Source organism: Podarcis filfolensis (genome assembly GCF_964270895.1).
Source record: "Podarcis filfolensis genome assembly, chromosome: 12".
NCBI lineage: Eukaryota > Metazoa > Chordata > Lepidosauria > Squamata > Lacertidae > Podarcis > Podarcis filfolensis.
The window spans coordinates 16,643,174-16,656,058 of NC_139614.1; the positions used below are offsets into that span (position 1 = coordinate 16,643,174).

The 12,885-nt window shown below is 41.8% G+C and overlaps 2 protein-coding genes across 3 annotated transcripts in view; one reads left to right on the plus strand and one right to left on the minus strand.

The window, feature by feature from the left end:
* The window catches only part of EOMES (eomesodermin), a 307,841-nt gene that overhangs the window by 109,540 nt on the left and 185,416 nt on the right, over nucleotides 1–12,885 (plus strand). The window lies entirely within an intron of this gene.
* Nucleotides 1–12,885, minus strand: part of CMC1 (C-X9-C motif containing 1) — a 41,430-nt gene that overhangs the window by 12,722 nt on the left and 15,823 nt on the right. The window contains exon 1 of one of the 2 annotated variants that reach the window (XM_083578389.1): nucleotides 5,730–5,836. The exons of the other annotated variant lie outside the window; for it this stretch is intronic. Within the exon in view, the coding sequence (XP_083434515.1) occupies nucleotides 5,730–5,802 (73 nt within the window). The 5' untranslated portion in view covers nucleotides 5,803–5,836. Of the gene's footprint in view, nucleotides 1–5,729; nucleotides 5,837–12,885 lie in introns of those variants that run through there. 2 annotated transcript variants of the gene reach the window in all.

Consider the following 12,885-nt stretch of genomic DNA (forward strand, 5'->3'; position numbering starts at 1 on the left):
TAGAAAGACGAGTGCCGGGCAAAGGAGTTAATTGGAACTTTAAAAGCAGTCTTGGCAAGGCAAAAGGCCGGTAGTAAAATTAATGAAAAAGTAATAATGAAAACAAAAGCAACACCCAGGAAGCAACAAGCCTTTGACAGAGAACTATCTGCAAAAACAAAGACCAAGTGAGTCTGTGTCCTTTCCCTGCAGATCTTTGGGGGTGGCGCATTTTTAGAAGACCTGCTTATTTGAGAATTAATCCCAATTTGTTGACAGAAAAGTTAGCTAGATTCAACTGCAATGGTAAAAACACAGCCTTTCCAGTCCATTTCACAGGAGTGCCCTGATAAAGCCAGGGCAGTCCCTTTATGCAGGTATATGACATTAGCACCAGGGAAATTCAGGTAAGCTCCTACACCATGCAACACTTCTTAGAGGACTAAGGGGATGGAGGGGCTCCTATTAAAAGGTGGCCCCCAGCTAAGGGTTTCCTGCTCTCTTTTCAATGCAAAATGCTTCAGAAAGAGCGGACTCCTGGCATTTCACACCATTTTATCTTCTAACGGAACTGCATTTGCTAGTCATCTCTCACTAGCTTCAAGCCCCTTCCTCATTTACACACAAAGCTTGCGCACTGATCTCAGAAAAGTGAACAGCAGGCGGAAAAGAGTCCATTTCTCCTTCCTGCTTCAAATAGAGACTAGTCCATTCAGTTAGATATGCATTGTTTGGGGTGCCTCTGGGGTAGGCCCTAAAGAAGTGTCAGACAGAGGGACAAGCAAAACGTTTATGAAAAGATTGCAGGGAAAGCAACATTGACTCAAGGAGAAATTTCAACTGAAATAGGAGATCACAGACCCAGGGCCCGTAGATTAATTGTGTGCAGGTGACTGGCACTGTCAAGCATCTGACAGCACCAAGTATCCATCTCCAAGGGGCACGTCTGCAGATCTAATCCAGGTTAATGAGCAACACCAACTCTGAAACTAAAAATATAACAGAGATCAATCTGAATGCTTGAGGTAATCATTTACAACCGCAACCCTCGTTGAAGAAACAGAAGAGTATAACATGATACTGCGCTGTGGATTCAGAACACACAACAGCAAGCAAAAGGCAGCAGGAGCAGAGACTGATTGGAGAAAGACGTAGCAAAATAATGAGCAATATTTATTAAATTTCTATACCGCCCTTCATTTGAAGATCACTGGGCATTCTACATTATAAAAACACTAAAATGCATACCATAATAACAAACAAAAACAATTAACCCGCCCCCCCCCCCAGTTTAAAAGGTCATAGATGGTTTAATTAGCCAGAGAAATGTTTTTGCCTGGCGCCTAAAGTTATGCAATGAAGGTGTCAGGCGAGCCTCCCTGGGGAGAGCACTGTAGAAGCTGGGAGCCACTGCAGAAAAGGCCCGCTGATAAGAAATGAGAAGTTGAGAAGAATTAACAAGGACACATTTTCCCTGTTTCTCTCCCAATAGAGGTCACCATACAGGGTGACCAAAGCAGTTTCTGTGCCTAACTGGGTCTAAATCCTGATTGAAATGGATCTGGAAAATCAGTTTCCTCCAACATCTGGTCCGCAACCACCCACTTGAGGACGTTGCCCAAGAAGGGGAGTTTGGCAACTGGCTGGCAATTACTTACGATTTTCCAAATCCCAGGAGGTTTTCTGAGGAGTGGTTTTACCACTGTCTCCTTCAAGCAGGCAGGGATCACGCCTTCTCACAGGGAAACATTATTCACCTGCCTAACCCAGCCAAGCTGTCCCCTCCCTGCTAGTTTCTTGCTGTGCCTCTTATAATACCTGTATAATGTGTATGTGAACAAAAAATGTTCTTTTGGACTACAGTCATACCTTGGTTTTTGAACGCCTTGTGAGCTGAACATTTTGGCTCCTGAACGCCGCAAACCTGGAAGTGAGTGTTCCGGTTTGCAAACATTCTTTTGGAACCCAAACGTCCAACGGGGCTTCCGTGGCTTCCGATTGGCTGCAGGAGCTTCCTGCAGCCAATCAGAAGCTGCACGTTGGTGTCCAAATGTTTTGGAAGTCGAACGGACTTCCGGAACAGATTCCATTTGACTTCCAAGGTACGACTGTATTTGTCTCGTGGCCACCTTTGTCCCACACACTGGAAGTTGGAGACATTTCTGACAACCAAAGGGACCACAACACAGTTTGAAAGATACTGAAATCCCTCAGAAAATGTCCCCAGCTGTATCTTAAAACCAACTGTTTTTTGGCACCACAATATTAGACCTATGGGAGCTGGTTTAGTCTAGTGCCTGTGGCTAAGTGCTGAGGAAAAATACCCTCATTTAATCCTTGTGTCAGCTAAGAACTGACTACAAGTGGCCTCTTCAAAATTACTAACATAAACAAAGTTGCCACATTCCAATGCATTTAGCCCTCGAATGTTTTTAGAGAATGTGTGAACATGCCCTCTTCCCTCGTGCCCTCCTTTTTAGTAGACTAAACAAGCCCACTGGGGATATCATTCTCCAAAAACACTCATTTTATAGACTTTTCCTTCCTCACGTCCCAACACCTGTAAAAATGAAGCAGGCTTTGTCAAGAAAGAGGTCTATATTTTGTGACAAACATATCTTTTTTGCCTATTAGGCTGGTTCCTTTCAAGAGCACCAGTAGATTAGTTTCCTGTTTCCATAGTAAGAATTCTTGACATCAAGCATCATAGCACCAGGGTCTGGAAGAGGCAGAACTAGAACACACACAAAGTTCCCCTACAGCTATCTCCCATCAGTGCTTAATGCTACGTTAACCTGTGTCAAACTCCAACACGGCAACATAGCCTCAGTCTCAGTTTTCCCATATCCTGTAGGATCAAGTGCCCTACAGTTGGGCAACAGCAGGTGTGATATAGAATATAAAACGGAGACAGTTTGTAGCACTAAGGCTTCTAGCTACAGCCTAAATTGGTCTTCAAAAGGCTTAGTGTCCGTATGCAAGGCAGGGGAAAAAAACCTACGAGATTCTTGGTGGTGAACACACCTCTTTTCACCACCAGATGGGGATAAAGCAGATTATATTTAACCGATGCCTTTAAACTAGTTTATCTGTACAGAGGCTTTTGTATTCCAAACTCATGCTACAGCCACCACTCTGAGGCATATAACTCCATGTTTCACTAACATCTCCTACTACTTTTCATGAGAGAAGGCTTTCTTTTCAATGGAAAAGGTGGAAGACAGCTTCTTCTACCATTTAGTTGAAACAGAAGAAGTTCTGCACCTATTATTATTATTATTATTATTTATTAAATTTGTATACTGCCGTTCATCCACAGACCTCAGGGCGGTTCACAACACAAAACTACAATATAAAAAAGACAAAATACACAGTAAGAACAAAAACAAACCAACAACCCACAACACATTTAAAAGGGCATCGGATGCCAAAGGCCTGGTTGAAGAGGAACGTTTTTGCTTGGTGCCTAAAGATATGTAACAAATGCACCAGGCAAGCCTTTCTGGCGAAACCACTCCACAAATGGGGAGCCACTTCAGAAAAGGCCCAATCTTGTATTGCCACCTGCAGAGCTCTCGTGGAGGAGGCACATGTAGAAAGATGATCTCAGGGTCTGGGTGGCTTCATATGGAGAGAGGCAGTGCTTAACCGTTTCTGGGTCAAAACCAGTACTGGGATTAAAAAGAAATCTTCAACCACATGTTTTTCTACACTCATGAAGCATCACACTTAAAAAGATGAGGAAATAAGCATAAAAACGCATTTATTAATCCCTTCCCATAAAATATCCAAAAGCAACTGCACAATAAAAACAGCCGCACAATTTCATATATTAAACACCATCTCTAGGCCAATGAAGATACAGTCTGGGATGTATCTTTCCACTTGCTAAAAAAAAGGAAAAGCTCCAACAGGCATTAAAAAGATAATGGAAATGATGCCTATCTGAGATGTACATGAAGTGCACATGAGCCCATCAGGTGAAGAGCACATTGTAAATACTTGAAAAATGATCCTTTAGCACTTCCAAACTAGCATGAAGATTGATAAAATAAAAAGTATTTCCAGGTAGTCAAAATAAAATAACCTCCTAACACAGCTAAATGAATGTGTTTCCATTTTATTTTATATAAATCTTACCTCCTTAAACTGTGACGGTTCTCTCCCTCTCTCTTTCAAAAAAAGACAAATGAACAGTATATGTTCCACTGTACTGCTATATGAAAACCTCTAGAGGGCAACTAAGTTTCAGAGTAGGCCTAAACAATCAGTTCCTTAATTATTTTAAAAAGCCCCATGTCTTTAATTTCACCAATACTTTATTTCCAAGTCTACATGTATTTATTTGGAAAAAAGCCCAAATGAACTCAATGGGACTTACTTCTGAGTAGACATGTATAGGCTTGAGAAGTTAACTGCCTAAAATCATTAGGGGGTGAACAATTTTAAAATAGTAAAATAGAGTTGGAATGAAAGAGAAGTAGTCAAAACAAGTGACTGAGACAGAGTGACTATTTTTTGGCATGGAATTTATGAAATAGCTTCCAATACAGAAAATGGTGGAAGATCTGTATATTGATCAGACTATTTCCCTCAAAGTCACCTAATTTGTACAGTACAAATTAAGAAACCAACACTCTTCCCATTTTTATTTTAAAAAAATACATTTTTAGGTGTTGGAAATGACACAATGAAGCAAATGTTTAGCAAGCTAAATACAAGTGGTATTTTTCAAATAACTGGAGCAAGACTTTAAAAAAGGACATTTTTCTTTTGCACTATTTGCCTTTCAGGCTATTAAGTTATTACTGCAAACTATTTTTTTGTTGCTGGTAAGACCATATTAGTTCACCATTAGAAAGCTGAGTCAACAGCAGCAATTGTAGACGTTCCAGATATCATTGGGATGGATAAACTGACGAATAAAGTGTGATGAAGGAATGACTCTGAAGTTTCTGTGCAAGTAACTGCAAAACGCACTCTGTTTATTCTGTGCTGGAATGCCCAATGTAATAATGTTAAGACTGAAAAATGCATGGAAATATTTTTTAAAACATTTTTTTAAGGAACAAACCTTAGAATACCATACAAAGATTAAATGAAGTAAAGGGCTTAGTTACATGACACTCCATAGGTTTCAATAAAGAAACCTACTTTGTCAGTGAGTAGCAGCTGATTTAGGCAGGAAGCCATATGGACTGACAAAAAGTGCTGCCAATTTACTGACTATTTTTTCCTTTTCAGTTGCTCAGCAAAATCTAGTTCTAAAAATGCAGTTCTAAAAGCTGGCTAAATAGAAGTATTTTCCATTTGACAAAAAGCTGATTAGCACCACCTTAAATATTGGGAATTCGAATACATGCAGAAAAACTACTGCTATGCTAGGCTGCATCAACAAAAGTGTAGTGTCCAGATCCAGGGAAGTAACAGTGCCACTCTATTCTGCCTTGGTCAAAGCACACCTGAAATACTATGTCCAATTATGGGAGCAGCAATTTAAGGACATTGACAAGCTGGAACATGTTCAGTGGAGAGTGACCAAGATGATCACCAAGCCTTATGAGGAACAGTCGAAGGACTTTGGTTTAGCCTGGAAAAGAGGAGACCGAGAGGAGATAGGATAGCCACCTTCAAATATCTAAAGGGCTGCCACATGGAAGATGGAGCAAGCTTGTTTTCTCCTGCTCTAGATGGGAGGATGATTAACAAAATCAAATCTCCTGGCAAACTGGGAATATTCCCTCACTCACCCAACTTTAGGATAGTCCACCATTCTTCAGCAGTTTCTTTTTCTTTGAGGAAAAATAAGTGGCTCACGTACATGTAAACTAAGCTTTAATAACACTGTAACAAAATAACGTAATGAGAGAAACTAAATACAGCAACATGAAACTCAATGCAATAACATGAGGCAAGTCTTGGTCCCTCTTAACTGACATTCTTAAGTGAACACACTGAAGGGAGGGGCATAACACACAAGCCAAATACCAGATACCAAAAATTCTACTGATCAAATGAGGCCCCAGTGTTTTTCTTACACTAGAGCAGGCATAGACAAACTCTGGCCCTCCAGATGTTTTGAGACTACAATTCCCATCATCCCTAGCTAACAGGACCATTGGTCAGGGATGATGGGAATTGTAGTCTCAAAACATCTGGAGGGCCGGAGTTTTCCTATACGTGCACTAGAGGCTAGGACTAAAACCAATGGCTTCAAGTTACAAGAAAGCAGATTCTGAGGAAGAACTTTCTGACAAGTAAGAGCTGTTGGGAAAGTGGAACAGATTCCTTTGCAAACTGGTGGGCTCTCCTTCCTTGGAGGTTTCTAAGCAGAGGTTGGATGTCGATCTGTCATGGATGCTTTACTTGAGATTGCTGCATTGCAGAGGGTTGAGAGGAACCCCTCTCAACACTACAATTCTATGCTTCCTGTTTACTCTTACAAGCAACTACAATTAGATTGGCATGGGGATCTCTGGAGCCGTTTTATAGGCCAAAACCAGGGACTGGCTTTCCAGATGCTGTTGGACTGCAACTTCCATAATGCCTTGCCACTGCTCATGCTTGCTGGAGGCGATAGGAGCTGGAACCCCACAACATCCAGCAGGAGGGGACCCCCCCCCCCCCGCCCGACAAGTTCCCAGCCCCTGCTGCCTTACTTAAAACCATGTGCACAGAGATTCAACAAGATTTATTGAGGAATGTGCACCAGTTACCTGGTGGTCCAAGGCCATGTGTTAATGTTAGGTTAACATGCATGTCCTGTAAGCCAATGACCTATACACCATAATTCAAAAGGTACACCGTATTTTTGGCTAGGCTAGGTCTGGCTGAGTGGTTTGCTTCAGGCATGTCAAATCTCATTCTTCTACACCTGCCCCGTGTATGTGAGAAAAGATTTAAGCATGTATTGGAGAGGAATAGTGCCATCAGTTATAGTGCAGAGAGTCTGAACTTGATAGACACATTATTGTTTGCAATATCTACAGTTATAGGTTAATATTAAAACTTATTTATGTAATTGAAGTGCATTTACAGCTTACAGAAAGGCGGCAAAACCAACCAAGAGTCTTGTGGCACCTTAAAGGCTAACAGATTTTATTACAGCAAACTTTCATGAACCACGGTACAAATTCATCCAATCTTAAGGTGCTGCAGAACTTTGTTGGTTAAAAACTCAGAATTTTGTAATTTAGAAAGTGTGATTTTTTTTTAATTCTGAAGGCACATAGTCTAATAGCACAGTCCAATGTCCACAAAGAATTAAAATTCAATGTGGCTTACGCCCAGGTAGGTGGGGTTAAGAGGGCCGCTTAAACTGTTGACAACTGGAGAGAAAGAATGGTTCCTTTATTAGGTCCACTGACATCATTTGTTGGAAAGCCATTCAATTGACTGGTAGCTTTGAATGCAAAACGAGGATTACTTAAATGGGTAGCTCTTTTGATCAAAAGCAGAAGGAGTTTTCCAACACTAAAGTAAATAATTTCCATGAAAAGATGCATCAGATTCAACAGTAGAAAAACAACCTATTTCTAGTGTGAAAGTAACCTTAGGGCAGTGTTAATAATTTATACTCTATATAAATATTTACACATATGTACAGAAAACATAGTAGGACCTTCCTGGTGAAATTTATTTATGTACAAACACACAGATAACTGCATTAGTCCACAATGTAGAATGAAACAAGGGGAGGGGGGGACTGAAGCAGCTTCTGCAGATTTCTTTAATGTCAGGCATATGTAGCAGTTATAAAGCAGATTTCTTGACTGTAAAGCATATGTCATTGCCAAAACAGGAGAAAGAAGCCCCCCTTTTCTCTTATTTTCATATTACTGTTGCAAGCATTCATCAACAATACGCATTCATATGCAGCTATCCTAGCAACATGTCACTGCTATATTATTTTTAGAGTGTCGAAGTGACATATGCCACAGTATTTGCAGATATTTCTATTCTCACTTAGAAGTGCAATATTAATTGCTCTGAAACAAAACCAAGTAAAATCCTCAAACCACCACCAATGACAGACTAACTAGTGTAAACAAGTAACCGAGTGATACATTTGGGGAGGCGGGGAGAGGACGAACAAGGGAGAGACTGGGGAATCAGCAGATGCTGCCTCCATGTTCCAAATGCTTTTTTTGATCAGATTTTATGGTTTATTAAGACAACTTCTAAATATTTTGCAAGAGTGTAAGCAACAAAGAATGGCTATAGTGGAAGAGCATGTGCTATACATATGTAAAGCCCCAGGTTCAGAACCTTCCAATCTTTGGCGAAGAGATGAAGAGAGAAAAGGAAAAAAGAGAATTTGCGTCTCCACTAGTGACTAAGCACAAGAGTGAATGCAAGGATTCGTTCATCTTTGCAGCAGAAGTCAAAACAGAAAAATCTAGAGATGGAGTGAAGGGGAAAGGGAGCATAGCATATTTACACACAACTGATTTTTCTTTTCCAGCATGGTGGGCCTGAAAGGGAGTTGGACAACTGTCTGGACAACTGTTCACTGGGGAGTGGAGAATTGTGATCATGCCGCTAACTCCACCCACAACATCTACATTGCGATTATGACATCTGTATAGAGACCAACTGTACACTGCAGTGCCATGCTGCACAAGTCATGAAAGTGAATCCTATGCAAGCTGGGATCTGCATGTGCGGATACAGATTACCGTATTTTTTGCCCTATAGGACGCACTTTTTCCCCTCCAAAAATGAAGGGGAAATGTGTGTGCGTCCTATGGGGCGAATGCAGGCTTTCGCTGAAGCCTGGAGAGCGAGAGGGGTTGGTGTGCACCGACCCCTCTCGCTCTCCAGGCTTCAGGAGAGCCGCAGCGCCAGCCCCACAAGGTCGGGGGACAGCGGGGAGGCAGAACGCCGCCATCCCGCTGTCTCCCGATGTGGTTTGGAGGCTGACGGCGGGGAGACGCGTGCTTCTCCCCGCCGCCAGCCCCGCAAGCTCCGGGGACAGTGGGGAGGCGCAGCGCGTCTTCCCGCTGTCCCCGGACCTGGTCTGCAGGCGGGCGGCAGGGAGAAGAGCGCTTCTCCCCGTTGCCTGCCCCGCAAGCTCCGGGGACAGCTGGGAGGCGCAGCGCGTCTTCCCGCTGTCCCCGGACCTGGTCTGCAGGCGGGCGGCAGGGAGAAGAGCGCTTCTCCCCGCTGCCTGCCCCGCAAGCTCCGGGGACAGCTGGGAGGCGCAGCGCGTCTTCCCACTGTCCCCGGACCTGGTCTGCAGGCGGGCGGTGGGGAGAAGAGCGCTTCTCCCCGCTGCCGGCCCCACAAGCGCCTGGGGGGGAAATAAATTTTTTTCCCCTTTATTTCCCCCCAAAAAAACTTGGTGCGTCCTATGGGCCGGTGCGTCCTATGGGGCGAAAAATACGGTATATGAAGGAGTGTAGTGACAAGCACACATAACCATAATTCACACCCCTGCCTACAATTTGTTAAAAGCTATTGCGTTTACACACTGCCAAGTACACACCGCCAAAGACAACCTATTACACATAATAGCGAGGGCGTCTAACAGCTACAAAAAGCTAACACAGTATTGCATGCTGTCTGGAAAGAAGACACAAATATAATTTAATAAGATCCTCAAATATAGCTATGCTAGCCAATAAATATCATCACTGGACTAAAAAAAAGGTACTGTATTGTGCAAAGTTTTGCAATAAAGCACTGCCAGATACTGCACACCTTAAATGCTTTAAGGGACAGGGGGAGAGTAGATTGGAGTGATTCTTCAGGCATTCAGAAACTGTGTGAAGTAATCATGCAACAAAGCAACCGAAGTAATGAGTATGCTTAGGGTTGCAGCCAACCAAGTTCTACTTAGAGCACTGAAATGAATGGACCCAAGTTAGTCATGTCTATTTATTTCAATAGGTTTACTCTGGGTAGAATGAACTTTGGACAACCTGTAGATTTTCCAGGGTTCCACAACCACAAAAGGCCTGCAGGAGTAGAAGCGGCTCTCTGCTTCAGAAGAGTTCGCCCTCCAACTTAGAGACAGTGACCAAATGGGGAGGACTTGAAGTTGTGTGCTTTTTTTCTCCTTCTCGCACCCCTACATAATTACTTGATTCTCAACATCCAAAGAGGGCTTGGGAGAGGTCTCCAAGGAGGAAGGAGCGCAACCTGAATGTATCTCTGTGTCTGTATTTGTTGGAAGTATTTTGGTGCCCCAGGAAGAAGTCAATGTAAATGAGACATGGTAGAGAGAATGTGGAGGAGCTACGAGAGCAATATCTCCCATTCGTTCACCTTCCTTTAATCCTTACACTTCTCAGCACCCCCACCCCCCGCCCTTTTGAGCCACTGCTGATTTATTGAATCAGCGTATAGCCCTTTTAATGTGTTTTTTTTTAAAAAATTGAGCTATCTGTCTTTGCATCACATTCTTAATGGATTTAGCAATATAATTCTATGTATGAAACTCAATTTTCGTCCTAAGCATCAATTGAAAGCCCGAGCACCTTAACAGTAAAGTCTTGTGCAAGAACCACAGGCATTAATCGACATCAGTGAAAGTAAAGAGAAATCAGAGGAAAATACATACTTGGGTCAAAAATAAAAGTTACAAGCTGTGGCACATGTTTGGGGATTTTAAAACCAGAGATGAAGCAGTGATGACACCTAGATGACACAGTGATGGTGGTCATCTCAGTATGATGACCATTATCTGAAAGGCAAAGATTTTCATCCCTTTTAAAAGCACTCTGATCCTGGCCACCAGTTTTTCTCTTTTTTTAAAAAAAAATTTAATTTTTATTCATTTTCCAAACAAATTTTATACAATCAACAAATTATTTTGCACTCATTCTTCAATTTTTGACTTCCCTCAGTTTCTCTGTCAATCTTTCGTAAAATTTCTATTTATTGACGCATTTCTAAACATCACCAGTTTTTCTCTATCCACTGAAACACTATGGAGCATCTATGAAGTTCTGACCTTGACTGAAACCCTGCTTCCCTTCTCACCAGGACTAAAACCCATTTATCTCCTAGAAAGGTCATAATGGCAGCAATACACAGGACACAAGGAACAGCCTAGATCAGTGATGGCCAAACTTGGCCCTCCAGCTATTTTGGGACTACAACTCCCACCATCCTTAGCTAACAGGACCAGTGGTCAGGGATGATGGGAAATGTAGTCCCAAAACAGCTGGAGGGCCGAGTTTGGCTACCACCGGCCTAGATTATATTCCAGAAGTCATCCTAGAAAAGCAGTCTTACATGTCAGCAACTATTTTCCAAAGATGTTACTGAATAAGAAACAGAGAAAGTTTGAACTTTCCCCCAGCCTTCTTCAGTGTGGAAGAATCTACCAGCATCAGTGTCATCTAAAACACACAAGCTCTTTGAGAAGTCTCACTGGGGAAATTGAGAAGATTTCAATACCTTCTCTCTTAAAGGACACAGTATTGTTCTTCTATGGATGTGCGCCTGTCAGTTCTTACAAACCAATCTTATGATGTACCCATGGGACTCAATGAAGACTTACTTTCAAGTAAGCATGCATGGGATGCATGTTGTTTATGGGCCCAAAGAATATTCCTGCTCCTGAACCTAGATACTCATGTTAACACATCACCACACTGCTCGCATATCATTAGAATAGCTAATGATAAAGATGTACTTAATTAGCAAGCTACTGTTTAAGCCTCAGGAGTTGGTTGTATCAGAGTTCTTGCTGCGGATATTAATGCAAATATATTCAGGGAATGTGTCAGGATTAAACACCTCTCAGTTAATGGCGGTGTTTTAACTTGATGGCTTAACTACCTACATTATAATGATTAAGATAGTAATGGCATATTGACCCCAAATTATCCAAGTCTTGGTTAAAGCCCTAGACCAATGTCAATTGTTTAAAGAGCCAAAATGAGAGATAATTGAGGAGATACAAGTTAATCTGCCATCATGCTTGCCTTCTTTGGACATTACACTAAAAATCTGGATAATGAGAGAGATGCAATTAAAACTTTATTGAAGGTAATATAAAATTTAAGACAGTGCTGATAGGAATAAGGCAACCTGGCTGAAATTGATATTCATTAGGATACGCCTTATATGAATAGGAAGCATTTGGACTTTGTCGTCTTTAAAAGAGCCCCAGCTGGTAATGGTTGAAGGTTAATGCCTTACCCCATTCTGTTCAATTTTCTGTCCTAATTAGTCATCTAAATCTATAGCTGTGAGCACCAAGTGTCTGTGCTCAAAAGAAACTAATTAATGCTAGCAAATTAGATCAAGTCCAAAGATCCAACAGCCAAACTCTTAAATGCTCCTTGTTAATAGGAAGTGTAGCTGTCAATAACTGCTGTTGGTGGCTATAATGAGGCCTCTTTCTTTCACTGAAAGTGATTTCATTTCTCTTTGTCCTCGCAAAAGCTGTTCCATTCCCTTTAAGGAAAAAAAAATACATGCAGTTGCGGTGTTAATGTTAGCTGCCTGACCCATTTCTTGCGATCAGCTGGGTTGAAATGACATGGAAAAACCAAACAGGGAAAGTCTTTGCTCAGCCACACCTTTCATTTCAACCAACTTTCCTTGGAATCCCTAATACTGGCCTATGAGTATCTAGGTTTTCTCCATCAATGAACGCAAATATCCAAATGAACCGTAGTGACATATAACTGTTTAATGCAGAAGGTGATATCACCCACAGCATAAGGAATTCTGTCTGAAGTATAGTTTTCACACAGTTTCTCTAGGATGCTTCACACATTACAATACTGTATTGAAGAATGCACACTGAAGCTTTAGCACATACCATTGTCTACTCATAAGATGAGATGTGTTTATACGAGTTTATTTCACTATGCTCCCTGAATTGCATGATGTAATGATAAATGCAGATATGTAGCATGAAGCTACTCTACTGGTAGGGAATTCAAA